Below are 16,492 nucleotides of genomic sequence, written 5' to 3'. Positions count from 1 at the left end.
ATTCATGATTAATTAATAATTAGCGGATGGTTACTGTAGTATCACTGTTGCAAATCATGGATTAAGTAGGCTCATTAGATTCGTCTCGCGATTTACAGCCCATCTATGTAAAAAATTTTATAAATAGATTTTATTTAATACTCTATGTATGTGTCGAAATATTATTCGATGGGATGTTTTTTTTACTATTACGTGATTTATGGGGTAGGAACAGGGGCTGATTGATTTCCTCCATTCCGGACTCCTGCCTGCAATCCTGGTTTCCGCGGGCGGAATTCCATTTGGCATCCCTATCCCCCTTCCCCCCTGTCCCGCCGCTCCAAATCGGCTGCAGATTTCTCGTCTCATGGCAGCCGACGTCTCCATCCCCACCCACTCTCGATCCCCCTCCACCACCCGCTAATTCTTCCTAGTCCCTCTCCTCTTGCGCCGACGCCTCCTCTCTCCTTCCTCGTCTCACTCTCCTGCTGCACTGCCGGAGAAATCAAATCCCGTCAAAAGGTGCGTCCTTTATTCCTCCTCGATGCGTTGCGACCGCCAAAGATTCAGGCTTTTGTTTCATGGAGACGCCGTAGTTACCCGATTTCATGTGGGAATCTTCCGCGGAATTCAGGGCAGGAGTCGTGCCGTGCCGTTTTCAGAGTAGTTTTGGGCGATTTCGTGCTCTTTTTCTGCTCCTTTCGTGTTCGGTTGGTGCTCTCTAAGCTGTGCGATGAATATCCTAGTACCCTCCTTGGAGACGACACTGGATTTTGGGTAAATCTTAGGCGCATTTCTGTGGAAAAGAAACCTCTCCTGTTTTCCGAAACCAGGTTGAAAACAAAGGAATTTTTTGGACCTGTGGTTTTGTCGCTCACTTACTCTAGGTTGTTTCTCCATCATGTATTCTATCAGGGTGATAAAACTGTGGACGCTGTTTGCATTGCTGTGAAATTAACGCCACTCCTGCCAAATTTGTTTGCTTAATTGTAGTAATATGATTGCAGGTGGTTTAGGTGACTGGTGCTCTGGACCTGGTGCTCAGCATTAGAGATTTGCACGGTCACAGGTTTGCAGCTGGGCGGTGCAGCATCTGTGCGGGCTCCTCTGTTCTATAGCTCGACCAGAGGCACGGAGTTCTGTCAAGATGACTTGTCCAAGAAGATGGAGATCATTTCCCCTTTGTTTCTTTCTGGTGATTTTCCTCATGGCTCAGCTGGGAGCTTGCAATGTTGTACTCATGGCGAACAACACAACCTTGTCATTCGATGATGTCGAGGCTACCTTTAGTGAGTGCTATATATTGTTACACTATATCCCTATATTCCTGTATCTCAGTACAGATCAGTTAGTATCTAGTATTTGAATGGCAACATAAGCAAAGCGTTGTGCTTGTCCATTTTATGTCACTTCTTCAAATTATGATTCATTCTTTATGTACTTATCATTATGTTTTGCTTTCTTCAATACTAAAATGTTGTGCTTTTGTTGATTAGTGAATAAATGGGTTATTGCTTAGTTTATTCTTATACATTAGCACCATGCCTGTATCGTTCTGACTGTTTGCAATGCCACTTTGGTGCCTGAACCAAATTATCTTGTTAATGCAAGGTTTATTGACCTTTCCATCTTATTGCAGCTCCAGCGGTGAAAGGTTCAGGTGTAAATGGTGCACTTTATGCTGCTGAACCTCTGGATGCATGCAGTCCATTGAGAACTAAAGCAGTTAAAGGCTCTGTCTCGCCGTTTGTGTTGGTTATAAGAGGTGGTTGCCAATTCGATGACAAAGTTAGAAATGCACAGAATGCTGGGTTCAAGGCTGCTATAGTATATGACAATGAAGACAATGGCGTCCTTGTTTCAAGTAATGTTCCAGACATTTTTTTTTGCATATCTTCAGTTACATGTTATTCATTATTAGTGCACGTAAAGGGCTGTTGCTCTATAGGTATTTGAGTATCTCAAACCATAATGTTGTAAGTCATTAAACTGCTGTAAATTATTAGATTAGCTTCATCGAATCTGAAGGGTAGATAACGGCGGCAACCTTGTCCTAATCTTCAGTAATCAAAATCAGTTGTAGAACTTCACTATTTACATTACTCTTTGAGTGCATATATTTGCAATATCGATTAACTACGAGATGTTGCAGTGGCTGGAAGCTCGTCTGAAGTCCACATATATGCAGTGTTCATCTCTAAGGCATCAGGAGTGGTGTTGAAGAAATATTCAGGTCAAACTGAAGCAGAGTTGTGGATAATACCAACCTATGAGAACTCAGCTTGGTCAATCATGGCAATTTCGTTCATATCACTGCTTGCTATGTCTGGTGTCCTGGCCACTTGCTTTTTTGTGAGGAGACACCAGATAAGACAGGACAGGGCTCGAATCCCCCGAGCTCGAGAGTTCCATGGAATGAGCAGTCAATTAGTTAAAGCAATGCCAAGTCTCATCTTCACAAAAGTTCAAGAAGATAATTGTACATCATCAACATGTGCCATTTGCTTGGAAGATTACACTGTTGGAGAAAAGCTAAGAGTGCTACCTTGTCGACACAGTATGTACCTCTAACATTTATATGTCAAATATGTCTATGCATTTTTGGGCGTAGAATGAATCAGTCTTTACTACCTGTTACTGTCTATGTATTGTTTACTATTCTTTACCATGCATTACAGATGTGATGCCAAGTAGTGCTACTAGAACTCTAATAAAGGAATAGTTGGTATGGAAAAAATATTCCATCAGAATAGTGCCATATAATTCATGTAGGCTTGAGATGTTAGCTAGATTGTATAGAATCTTTCTATATTTCACGTGCATTTTGGGACCTTCTCAGTTACGTATATATGCTTCCTGATTCCGCTGCATGGTATATGGATATTTTTAGATGCAAAGTTGGTTCCCCTGTGCTACTTATATATCAAATTATTAGTGGTGTCTGCATCTGAAACCCTGGCATACTTGTTGCTGCATCTTTCTTAACCCTTAATCTGTCTCAAGCTTTATTCTAACTCGTGCCCTAAGGCTTGATCGTTTCATTGTGCAGAGTTCCATGCAGCCTGTGTTGACCTGTGGCTTACCTCATGGCGAACATTCTGCCCTGTATGCAAGCGAGATGCAAAGGCTGGAACATCAAACCCCCCTGTATCAGAGTCTACCCCTTTGCTTTCTTCTGCAATTCGGCTACCTCCTGAATCAACTGCTTTGGCCTCCTTCCGGTCAACAGTGGGAGCATCTCCTCCTAGGCCAATCAGCCGGCATCCTTCATCGCAATCCATATCTCGCAATTACTCCATTTCAGGTTCCAGTATTCCCCGCACCCCTAACCTCAATAGGTCTTATGCAAACTCACCTCCCACCTGCGCAAGCGCAAGCAATGCAGACCTTGCAAATATGTCATCCTCATGGTCTCGCACATCACACCTTGCATCCGCACATTCTCTGCGTGGTGGCCATTTGTCTCCACCAATCAACTTCAGTTATATTTCACCACACGTCTCCTGTTCTGGCTATGGATCACCTAGTCGGTATATAGGTTCATCACAAGTGCCCCATGGATCTCCGAGTTATTACACTGGATCTTCAGTGCAGCGGCATCCTTACCTGCGGCACTGCATTTTGTCCGGCCCGAGCCTGTTCACCATGGTGCCTCCATCACCGCAACAGACCCAGCTGCAGCACGGTGGCGACTCAGAGACAAGTTTATCAGCTGCTGCATCAACTCAGTCATTCCGTCAGCTCTACCTACAGCACTGTCCTGATTCTGACACATCATCTCAGTCGCTACCAGGGTGCTGATTTCTGCTGCAAAATTCTCACCATTTTAACAGCAATGGTGGCTCCTGTGAGCTATCTGGTGCCAAACTGACATGTTAACGTGAGATAGTCAATGGGGGTACCCTTGATGGTTATACTGAAAATCTGAAATGCTTGTAAGAACAGAAGATCGGCAGCCTCAAAATGTGAGCAATTTTACTAGCCGAGTCCTTAAGGAGCAGATGTGAGTGCACGTAGCGGGAGTAGTTTTGACTTTGCCTACTTTGAGGCATGTAATGTAGTTAATCATATGTTTCTGGTGCTCAAGAGTTGATGTGTTTGTTGCTGCATCTTGACGAAGGAAATGTCAGCTCCTGTCCAGTTTCATGAGTGTTTAGCTTGTATTGATGCAGCTTAGTACGAACCTTGGATGGAGTTTGTCTTCTGGGGTTTCAGCATGTTAAGCTCTCCTTTTTTGTTTTGAAAGCTTAAGATCTCTTCTTCGTCTTCTTTGATTTTTTTTAAGAAAAAACTTGAATTAGTTCATAAGGGCCTTGAAATCTGAATAGTTCTTAACTGAGGTACTCGATGTTCCCCTTTCAGTATGATAAGGTAGTCACTTGTGAGTTGTGAACATCATGCTCATACTTGGTCGGTCATCCATAGAGCTGATACTCAGTACTTAGGCACCGTCGCTGATGACTGTTGTACGGACTAAACTGTGAACGCAGCCGGTTCCTGAAAGAAATAGCATGCATTCTACATGTTGGCATCTGTCACCGTTGGAGGAGAAAGTAGTACCGAATTCTAGAAAAATCACGGTTGGCTTAAAAACATCCTGACACTACGCAGAACATAACAGGACAGCATATGGTACAACACACCCCAGCAGCTGATGGCAGAGCATTAGTTGCAAATAAACTGCAGCCAGACTGCAAATGTCCAGCCGAGATTATTATATAGATGATGGTAGTGTACATAATTGTCTCATAATACCCTGTGCAATTGCTCTCTCTCTCTTTTGTTTTTGTTTGTTTCCTTTGTGGACTGCATGCACTTTCTTTCTCTCCGATGTAATTACTTAAAAAACAACAATTGGAATAGTAAGAACCAAGGAAATAATCCCAAGAAAACTCGAGTCTAGTAGATCACTGCCCCCACACCTCCTCCCAGGATCATCAGTTCACTACCGGACATAGTCACAGGATTCGGGGTCGAGGGTACCGTTCCTCGATCCGGAAACACCGATCCCATCCCGAAAATGCGGGATCGTTTTCGTTCCCGCCTTGTAAAAATGTCTCTTGAGGACCGTATCTCGTTTCTCGACCCCGTCCCTCGACCCCATCCACTCCGGATCTTTGTGACTGTGCTACCGGAGTCGCTGCTACGATGTCATCCAGGCTCCGCTGGCTGAATGACATGATCAGACCGGCAGCAGCAGCAGCATCAGAATCGATGACGACGACGCTAACATTATCCCAGGTGGTCCTGCCAAGCGCGAGCCTGACGAGGAGCGACGCCGCCCTGGAGCACCGGGCCTCTGGCTCGTCGGAGCTTCCGGCTACGGCCGCCGGCGGCGGCACGTCGTCCGCGGGAGCCGGGCTGCCGTCCTCCAGGCACTGCCGCGCCACGGAGCAGGCGATCTCGTTGGGGATCACATCCCGTCGCTCGCCAGGATCAGGCACTGGTCCTCCGGCGTCCGGTTGGTTGTGGAGATCTCGGGCTCAGCAATCACTTCAGGGCGCAGCCTGTATCACTGATACGCGATACGGGTACGGCGATATGGGTACAGTGATACGGCGATACATGAGATTAAAAAACGACATAGTGGTAGTATAGAGAGAGTATCGAAGTATCAAAGTATCGGATACACAAGTATTAGATACGAATACGGCTGGGTTAGTGAAGTATCGCTGATTCATACCGCAGCATCCTGTCTCCTGCACCAACGGAGCGCGGCAACACATTTAATTAGCAAATCATCAAGTATCTTCACTGTCATGTACATGCTTAGGACAGGACACAATGCAATGCCACAACACAAGGCGTGGGCTTTCTTTTCGTAGCCAGGTTCGGTTAGCTTATGTTAGCGCAAATCTAGACACAGACGCGCTTGAATGCCGGTAAGGGACGGCACAATGCAGCGTCGATATTCAGATCGGTCAGACTGGTCGGATATACCAGTCAGACTGGTTGTCTTTAGGTAGAACGACGAAAAACCAATGAACGTCTCCCGGAAAAGACCCGTTGGAGTAGGCACACACAGGGTTGTTCTAGAGTCAGCAGGCAATCTAGAACACCCACAATTGACGTAGAGACGAAAGAGGAACACCAAATAGTAGATTGAAAAAGTTAAGGCAAAGAGAAAAGATAAAAATTGTATTTTTGATCGATTGAATACCATCGATCGATCGTAACCCTTTATCTATCTATCTATATTATAAAGATTGAAAATAATTGAAATTTTTTCTCATCTACATTGGGCCCACCGTACCACTCACACCGGACCCACTTGTTGGGGTCGTGGGAGGCGGGATGAGGTGGAGACCCATAAAAATCACATGTTAGAAGATGTTTCAAAAAGTAATTGTTTTTCTAAACTAAATCACTCCCACCCGCCGTCGTACCCGCACGCGATTCTCTCGGAAAAAAAAATTGGAAGGGGAACGTGCCGGTTCGTGAGGACTCTTCCCTCATGGTGGACGCGTGGCACCTCCATTGATCAGACCCCAACTGCTCGCTCGGCTCTAGGCCTCTAGCTTTGGCAAAGCACACAGCCCTCACCAGCACTCGGCTCGCAAAGATAAGCTCGAACCGCTCGGCTCGTTAGCTTTCAATCGCTCGGCTCGTTAGCTTTGGCATCGCTCGCTCCTCATCCGCACGGACCCTCGTCCGGCCACGCAAGGTCCTCCTGCACATCCCTGCAGCTCATGCCGAATTGCTAGCTACTAATTAATCCCATGCGGAAGCTACTATCAGATTTTGGAAGATATAATTTTTGGACATATTTTTTCCCATGTACAAAATATGTGAAATTTTTTTGTTTGCTTTTAAATCAAGGTGACATTTTTAGCTGATGTAATTTATTTTTTCTTATTATTTTGCTTTATATGCCTAGCAATACTATAAGCAGAGATATTGAAATCTCAACCTATGTGGGAGAATAGTTAAATAAACATTTGATACTACTACGTGTGTTCTATGACTATAATTCGTGATCCGTATCTTTTTTTTAAAAAAAATGTGCGTGCCGCATGTACATCTTTGAAGGATAGTCTTACCCCATTAGAAATCGAAATTCTAATTAATTTCGTGTTAAAATACAACTCCTAACTCGGACTGGGCTGTCTGGACCGGTCTAACCACCCCTATCAACCGGTCCGACCGGTCTGGGTCTGAGTCAATTCTTTCCAGAGCCATAACTCTCTCATCCGAAGTCTAAATTCGACGTTCCATATATGCATTTTGATCATCTCGACAAGAGCTACGCAATGGTGATGTAAAACCTGAATTTTGACAAAGTCACCTTGACCGGTCTGACCGGTCTATGCATACAATCAGACCGGTATGCTCAATCATGTCAATTTTGGTCGTCAACAGCATCCGAGAGTAATTTGTAGATAAGTGGCGCTTCCACGATCGACGAATTGGAGATGAACTCGTGTCTGCTTCTAGCATCCGCTTTTCCTCTCTCATATCCGATAACAACAACCCAAGTAACTGAATCGCCGGCACCATCAAGGGCTAGCTGAAAGTTGAACCTTAAGCCAATTAACATGCATGTGGCCGGTGATGTGACTGTTTATACTCCACAACTACCAATGCAAGTAGTAACGACATGTTCCTGCAGAAGCTCATTCTGTGGTGATATGGCCTTGTTTAGTTGTGGGCGTAAAGTTTTTAAAATAAAATTTTTTCACATTTAAAATATTAAATATAGACTAATCACAAAATTAATTACAGAACTCGTATGTAAACTACGAGACGAATTTAATGAGCTCGTATGTAAACTACGAGACGAATTTAATGAGCCTAATTAGTCCATCATTAGAGTATGATTACTATATCAATTTAGTGTCTAATCATGGCCTAATTAGGCTCATTATATTCGTCTCGTAATTTACAAGCAAACTATGCAGTTAGTTATTTATTTCGTCTAGATTTAATACTCCATGCATGTAAGATTTCTGTTGGATGTGATAGATTTGGAATTTTGAATTTTGTAACTAAACAAGGCCATATATTGTGTGAGCCAATGAAGAATACTATGCAAAACTCCAAGGTGTATAACTCAAAAGCAACAGTAGAAAACTTAGTTTCACATAACAAAAGCCATGGATTCCCATACTCTTATTACCTTGCTCACACGAAGCTTACAAGCCATACTTTTTGCAGTATGGAACTTAAAGGAGCAGCCCTAATTAGTAGAGACTACAAACTAGTTGATTATATATTTGCCAATTAGATCGATTCCACAACACCCGGCAGTCCTTAACTGGTGGAGATATGCTAGATGCAGAGGAATAGTTTCTCATTTAATTTGGTCTCATAAAAGATGCAAAGCGACTAACAGAATCGCCCTTAAGCTTTCAGATATAGTATTATTGTCTAACATATGTTTAACCATGCCAAAGGACTCTACGCAGGACTTGTTTCTAAGCCTCACATAATTTGAATTTATCTGGCATTCCATGTTTCCGAAACAGAGATCCTATAAATATTTCACTTTTACTATGATATTTCCTTGAAACCTTTGTGTGCAACAGGAGTATTATCAAATTAAAATACAACACCAAAAAGTCAGGTGACACACGTATGTCCATGGAAAATTTATAGTATAATCAATGGCTCCATGAATAAGGAAATTCAGTAGATAAGGCTCATCCAAATTAAAGTGATATATCTGTCAACCTCAAATCAAAGTAGCATGCATCAAAGTCAAATAGAATCGACATGCGAGGAACCAAACAGTTGGTGGGCACACAACGGTGTCGCTGTCTTGTTCAGATGTAATGAGAAACTAGTCTGATTCAGACAGCACAACCCGCACGTTTCACGACAATGTATCATCTCAATGTATTATTAGGGTAGAGGCCGGGAACATTTCAAAATAATGTATCATCTCGATGTATCAAACTTAAAATTAGTAAAATTTCTCTTTTTTTAAAAAAATGCCTCGATAGATATAATGACACTACTAGCTAGTTTCACGACTTTGATGTACGAGGAACTATAGCTAGAACGACGACCCCTGCGAATGGGGCTCTATCTGACTTGGTTAGATGGCTCCAGTAGCAATCTTAAAAAAAAAGATAGCTCCAGTAGCACTCATCATGTTCCTCATGCTCTGGATTCGACTCCCAGTGTGGGAGCGAATTTTAGACTGAGGTTAAAAAAATCCCCCTCGCTAGTCAGAGAAGCTCGGATTTGGATGGTTTTCACGGCTGGGAAGCCGTTGTCGCTTCCCCCTTAAAGAGAAACGGTGGGGACTGTCATACCCCCCTCTGGTCAAGTTTTTTAGAACGACGACCCTGCTGGAATGGAGTAACTGTGTATGGAATGAAAACGTGCGCAGGCAGGCAGACATGCATAGCATACCTTGCGCGCGCGACATGGCAAGGATCCCACGCACCCGATGCCCGTTGATGTACACCACCCGGCCGCCCGCCGCCTCGATCCGCGCCAGCTCGTCCGGCCGGTTTGGCTGCGAACCATTTATATTAGCAGCAGTTGATCAAGTGGAAATTGCTTAGCTGCAGCAGTCCCAAACACATGAGGATTTATTATTAATTGTATACAGAGCTACTTGTGCGTATAGCAATAGCTGCTGCCTTTGTACTCGAAAAGAAAGTCGTTTTGGACAATAACACTGTCTTTGTACTCGAAAAGAAAGTTGTTTTGGACAATGACATGATCTCTAAAGCTGAACTTTGATTTTTATTTTTATAAAAATATTAGGTAAAGTGATATATTTATATTTTTGTAAAAATATTTTTTTTAAATAAATCTATTCATATGGTTTTTGTATTTTAAAACTCAACAACTTAAAAGTTATATGTGATTTATATTCCCAATATTTGACCCAAAGCTTATCCAAAATAATTTTGTTTTCGAGTAAAGCTACTGTATGCATAGCAATAGCAGTTACTCCCAGGTTGAGATCGAATGACCAAACGATGTGAAGCAACAGTTCTTGCTAACCACCCAGCCACAATAGCGGCAGGCAGGTGGCGCCTCCGGCCACCAAGGCCTCTCCGCCGGCGCCGGCGCTCCACGTGCCCCCGACGGCACCGACACATGTCCGTAGAATATGCCGCCGCTACGTGTTAGTGTTGTGCTCCCTCCCGGCGACAGCGATGGCTGGGAGAATATGTAGTAGAAACTACCCGCTAGATGGAAACTTGGAAACTAGCATCCTGGGTCATCTGATAAGCGGCGTGCGGCATAAGATCAAATTAAACAGTGACGAGGTACTTTTGCAATTCAATGCCCACCCCGCTCGGTCCATTTTATGATTAGCCCCTTGCACTATCCCAGTCTTGAATCGAGGGATCTCCTGAATAGATCCCCTTATCCTTCCCATCGATGCGAGCGTCGGCGATGCTCCGCGGGGCCAAGGTGGCGCTCGCCGCGCTCCTCGCCGCCTCACTGGCCGGCAGCCTTCTACCTCCCCGGCATTGCGCCCATCGAGATTTGAGTCTGTTCTGCACCGTAATCACAAGTACGCCATGGCTGGGCCACGAGTACCTAGGCACCAGGCGGCCGGTGCACAACATCCTCACTTCAATCGATCCCCATGGTTTAATTCTGTGCTCTCATTATTTAAAATAATAGCAGATGGTATGCTACTTGCTCGTATTTCTTTTCTGAAGTTGCATGCGTTTTGTAAGTACTCTATTGGAACATATAAGAGCTCTGCAATTTGTGATGTATATGCTTGATGTTGGAGTTGCGGTCCTATTCTGTACAATTGATGGAGCTGGTTCTTGTTATTTTGAAGTTGATTGAGTCCTCACATGGTGCAATTTATGTCCTTGGTTCTGACATTAGCCTAAAGCCTGATATTGGCATGGTATTCATTTGCTTGCAGGAAGGTGAAGGCTATTGCAGATCCTATGCTTACCCTGCATCTTTTTGCATTTGCCACACTGAAAATTAGGTGAAGCATATGTTTGTGTTAAAGACAACCATCTTTTGTTGCAGAGGTGTTGGCCTGTAAGTTCATATCTTAGTTACAGCCATATGTTTGCTACTCAAAATTCCACCAAGAAGCTGCTACTTGCTATTTACTTAAATAACGAGAGCAGGGAGAATTAAGCCCCAGTTCAAAATACAATACGCTATTGACAGCCTTTTTTATCTCCTGAACAGTTCAAAATAACTGATTACATTGTTATACTTGTAGGTTTTCAACATATTTTGATCGAACTTGGTGAAAAAATTGCTACTGTTGCTGCTGTGGAGTATCCAAGTTCCTTTGGGCTGCTTACTCGCTACTGTACTTAGCAGATTTTAGCAAGTTCAATAGGGAAGGATAATTGAAGAGTAATGCGTGCTGCACTACTGCTCGATAAGTTGGACGATGATCATTCTTGTGCACTTGATAAAAGTAGTAGTCATAACGGCATGCATGCTTGATTATTTGTATGCACTGTGTGCTGCCCAAAGGTTGCATAAACACCATGTGTAATATTAATCCTCTAGTCTCCTGTCTTTTGAACATGTTACCAATGTGAATGATCTATAAGAGTTGAAATGATCCAATCTGTACAACTGCAGTCTTAAAGGCACCAATTTAGTTGTGCATTATTATAGAACCTACTGAGAGAGCATGATGTTACCATGATGAATAATATTTAAGGGATACATCTCTATGTAAAGTGTGTCATTTCCTTGATATGTAACACAATTTATCAGCTTAATTGTGTACCCTAATTTACTTGTGAAAAGAACCTAGTATCCTTTGCAGTCAATTTCACCATCCAATACAAAGAAACTGATCCATCAGTTTCAACATGGCAAACGTAATTCTGGAAACAAGATACTCTGGAATATGGATTATTTTAATCTTGTCAAATATGTTCATTCACTCTATTCAAATTACAGCTGTAACTACAAAGGTTCAATCTGAATCAACAGCACTGTCCAGATTACCACAGTTAAATCTATTTCTACTAGGAATCAAACAAATAGAATATAACCCTGCTTCAATCAATCAGGCTATTACAAGCAACGGTTCCAAGCATCTACTTCAACAGCAACATGACTCCTCCAACAAAGATCTTTGTCAGGCCAAAGTCGTCTTCACATAAAAGGGTTCCTTCTACTCTTCCAGAAAACTAGCTACAAAACAAAAATAAATATGCACTTCAGTAGAAACATGTGAGAAGCGTGGTCAACATGAAAATTGTATCCTCAAAAGTCAAAATATGTGCCCATAACAACTTCCTAAAATACAAACATATAAATATTCCAGTTTGATGTTATAAATGCTATTTTTAGCATACTTTGTAAAAGTCTTGGTTTCTATCATGACATCAAAGACGATTGTTTGAGAATTATATGATCAGGTACCTTGTATCATTGTTGTGGTGCTTTGTTTGGGCAGTTACGGGAATCATGTATCACAACTTGCTTGCATGTCTTGCACACACGTGGCATCCTTTGATTTTTCTTTTTCTTCTCATTCTTGTTTTGTTGCGTCCCCTTGTCATGATGCCCTTTGATTCTCTTGATCTTACCCCTAGAACGTGTATCACTTGGTGGGAGGATGTCAATTCTATTTGGAATAGAGCAACCAAGGTATGACTCAAACTCCTCCACCTTGCTTCCTTCTTTTCCTGCAACCATCTCCTTGAGTTTCTTCCCAACTTCAATTAATTCATCCCTTAACAGACGCATAGCTACAGATGATTGCTTAGCTTCCAGGACTAGTTTTTCCATTTGGTTACAAGTCTCTGAAAGCAATTTCTGTGTCTCTGGATCATTCTTATTGCTAGTGTTTTCTTCCAACAAGGTGCCACCTGCATCAAACACTTGTGTTTGCTTGCATCCCTGCATAAACCTTTCCAATAAATAATAGCTTGGGAGTTCATTAAGCTTGGCACCTCTTAGATCAGGAATGATATGGCGACATGGTATGCCATGTGTTTCAAATAGCATACAGGAGCATGTTGCAACCATGGTTGACCTATTGTAGTGTACAACTCTTGGTCTCCGAGAATCTTCAATGATACCAGTTATTTTGACATCACCGTCTTGTTGCACAGTATCAATTAGGCAATGGTTCCTAGCAGCAATCATTTCTATCTGAAACTCCTTGAAAACTTCATGGGTGAAAACCTCACTGCCATGCTTCTCTACTCCCCATTCTGTCTTTAGATTACGGGTTGTGTGAAGGGTAACATTATCCATTTCAAGCTCCTTGTACCGTTGTTCTTCAATAGCTCCATCAAACCTCAGCCAAAACTCTACCAAAGAAAGTTTCCACCCAATCAGACGAGAGAAGAAAGAATTTGCACTCTCTGACCTTGAGGTGGTCCTCAGCAAACCTGACAAAGGTATGTCATTGAAAAAAGCTGTCACCCATGATTTTCGCTGTTCAAACTTTGTTGTGAACCATTCATTTCCATGGAGCTCATACTTGGTCATAATATGTCCCCATCTTTCCTCAAATTCTATTGGTGTCTCGGAGGACCAAACACACCAGCTCAAATGTTGGTGGAATTCTTCATCTTCTTTCAATGTCGGTCCAACCTTGTCAACAATTTTCATCAAAATATGTCACATGCATAACCTATGAACAGTTGTAGTAAAAACATCTTGTATTGCAAGCTTTATGCTTGCTGGCTCATCAGTAATAATGAGCTTAGGCGCAACACCTCCCATTGCTTTCAGAAATGTATGAAACAACCAAATATATGACTCAGTCTTTTCATTTGATAACATTGCGGCGCCAAACAATACACTATTCTTGTGGTCATTCACACCAGTGAAGGGTGTAAAAATCATGCCATACTCATTAGTGTTGTATGTAGAGTCAAAAGAGACAAGCTCACCAAAGTGAGCATAATTTTTCCTACAGGTTGCATCAGCCCAGAATACATGGACCAACCTGCCTTGGTCATCCACAACATAGTCGAAATAAAAACATGGGTTTGCAAGGCTCTTTCTACTCAACTGATCAACAAACATCTGAGCATCTGATGACTTTATTAAAACCCTCAAAGCACTATGGTAATTCTGCAAGTCCCTTTTCAGGAATCCAACATTCTCAAACCCCCCTGCACCAACACGAAGGTACCTGTATGCCTGTGATGTACCAATGCTTGCTTTGTGGCATGTCAACAATGTGTTTTTGGCACTCAGCGTAACCTTTCTGTTTGACCTTAAGAATTGCTGCTTTTTAGGGGTCACAAGAACATGTGTATGGACTTCCTCAAATTTTATCACAATGTATTTATCATCCTCAGTCCGCTTGATAACAAGCATAGCTCCACATCCACACCTAGTGATTATTTTCTCATATTTCTTCCGTTTGCTACCAGACTCCATATTCTTCTCATCACGAAAACCTTCTTTTGCACAAAAGAAGTGTTTGTAGCAATAGCCTTGTGCTGCCCAATACGTACTGAAAACCCCACATGATGAGCTTAGCATTTGTAGAACTCCTTGGCCGAGTCAACATCTGCGAAAGTCATCCCAATCTTCGGTTTCATGGTGTCATCACAATCTGGAGTATAAGATGAACCCTACGCCGTATGCAATAGATGTGAAATAGCACAGGGAGACTGAAGATGTAACTTTAATTAATGTTCACATGACACATACACAGAATGGGATGCTAAAGGTTTTTTTTGGTGTTGTACATTCTCGAGCCAGAATAATAGGGGCGACTGACTCTGCATCAGAGTGTACATCATTAAAATCCAATCGCCTTGCCATGCTCACTTCACCCTCAAGGATCATATTGGCTACAAGATTATAGAATCGATGGGACAAATTGCCAAATAAATAAGGTGGAAGTAATCTAAATTTGCAGCTGCAGACAGAAAAAGAAACAAGTGAAATTAGCATATACTGATTTTACTTGAGCTCAGTACCTTGTGTTATTTGGTAAATCATGTGGTTACTCACACCCCTTAAGTGGCACAAATTCTAAAACTAGCTGTTATGTTCTAAAAGGCTTATTGTGAATCTGTTTAGCATAACCATATTGCTGTTGCACAGGATAAACATTTGTGGTAAATTGCTTACCATAGAACAAGATTAGAACCAAAATAGACAAGAGAGAACACCTCGAAGCTCATGCATGGAGTGTTACACTATGTAACACCTTGAAGCTTAGTAGTTGAACAGGTGCACCAACGAAGAGATGAGAGGAACAATACCTTACTTCTTGGTATGAAGATTGATAGCAGTTGTTATGAACTCATGGGCCACCTCTAAGACGATGACCGTGCTGGTTGGCTGATGAAAAATAGATTTGGAAGGAAAACTAGATCCTTTATACAAGAGAATCGTCAATCCACTTTGTCGTGGTGTGCAAACCCACAGCCGGTGGCATAATGCACCCGCCTAAGCCCAGAGGGTGTGTACTCGGGGGTTAGCTAGGACTAGTTCGATCTCGATCTAGAACACAATGAACACCAGCGTTTAGAGTGGTTCGGGCCGCCGGAGCGTAATACCCTACGTCCACTATGTGTTGTATTCCCTTTGCCTCGAGAGAGTCTGAGGGTCTGAGAGCTTGAGCGTGTGTGTCTGTAGTGATAAGGACACGGCTACGATGCCCGTAGTTTGGTCCCAAATAATTTTCCCAATCTTTCACGGTACTTAACTGAACTCGAAGATAAATAATTAAATTATTCTTCTATGAACTTCTATCTCCCTCGATTCCAAGCAGCTTCGAGGTAGCAATACTATATAATGATTTAAGGGGAGAACCTGATTTCAGTAGAAGTAAGCAGACGTATAATAATCAGCCAAACAATCAACCAGAACCACCGGACAATAGGAATATTTCTTGGGTCAAGAACTAGTAACACAGCCGGACCTTGATTCAATATCAGAAACAATCTCGTTGTTACACAATGAAACCGAGCAGCAAGATTACTGGCCCAATTCCCAAACCAGATGTACAACGTGTATACACAAAGCAATTCCGATTGATAAATCCAAACTCAAACAGTAGCATATAATGAGGGATCGGCTTACAATAGATGTAGGGATTATACTGTTATATCTTGACATCTGTGATTATTTGAGGATTACTGAAGTGAGAGTCAGTTCGTTTTGGTAATAGCTGCGTGCTGCTGTTGGTTGGACAGGCAAATAAAATAATATTCACATTACTTTGTGAGGCATAGTCATTTTTGTTTGGTAACGTGCAACCATCTGGGCGACTGTGTATTGAGTATGAATTGATTATTGTTGCTGCCGCACCTGCATATATTTTTATAATCTTTCAACGGTGTTTCGCTCTATATATATCAAGAGAAGGGATAATTACTGATCGTTATACTCTTTGAGTGAAATTTCAGAAAATTATTTTTGTGTGAGAAGTTGTACCGTGAAAGATCGGACACACTCCCGGGCATCGTAGGCGTGTCCTTATCAGTTGGTATCACAAGACAGGTTGCTCACGGTACTCTGCTAATTTTTGGTAATTGATTACTCTTTTGACGTATACCTTGAGTTTGTACCGATGTTGTGTGCAACAACATCTCCATCAGAATACTATGAGTGGGAGGATGCT

General features: G+C 42.4%; 1 protein-coding gene, 1 long non-coding RNA gene and 1 pseudogene across 3 annotated transcripts; 2 read left to right on the top strand and 1 right to left on the bottom strand.

Moving 5' to 3' along the window:
- The first annotated feature begins 225 nt into the window (after window positions 1–225).
- LOC120711106 (receptor homology region, transmembrane domain- and RING domain-containing protein 2-like) lies at window positions 226–4,230 on the top strand. Its single transcript, XM_039996520.1, has 5 exons — window positions 226–501; window positions 987–1,268; window positions 1,619–1,843; window positions 2,132–2,536; window positions 3,029–4,230. Exons 2-5 carry the CDS (start codon window positions 1,127–1,129, stop codon window positions 3,778–3,780), a joined length of 1,524 nt encoding a protein of 507 aa, XP_039852454.1. The 5' UTR covers window positions 226–501; window positions 987–1,126; the 3' UTR covers window positions 3,781–4,230.
- Window positions 4,231–4,582: 352 nt separating this feature from the next.
- The window catches only part of LOC120639286, a 56,920-nt pseudogene continuing 45,010 nt past the window's right edge, over window positions 4,583–16,492 (bottom strand).
- LOC120711105 lies at window positions 10,105–11,508 on the top strand. Of its 2 annotated transcripts, XR_005690162.1 has the most exons (3): window positions 10,105–10,208; window positions 10,303–10,897; window positions 11,144–11,508. It is a non-coding gene; the product is annotated as an uncharacterized LOC120711105 (long non-coding RNA). The 2 variants fall into 2 exon arrangements; XR_005690161.1 differs by lacking the exon at window positions 10,105–10,208 and having other exon boundaries at window positions 10,219–10,897.

The sequence above is a fragment of the Panicum virgatum genome, chromosome 6K (genome assembly GCF_016808335.1).
Source record: "Panicum virgatum strain AP13 chromosome 6K, P.virgatum_v5, whole genome shotgun sequence".
Lineage (NCBI taxonomy): Eukaryota > Viridiplantae > Streptophyta > Magnoliopsida > Poales > Poaceae > Panicum > Panicum virgatum.
This window is presented reverse-complemented; position numbering and strand designations above follow the sequence as displayed.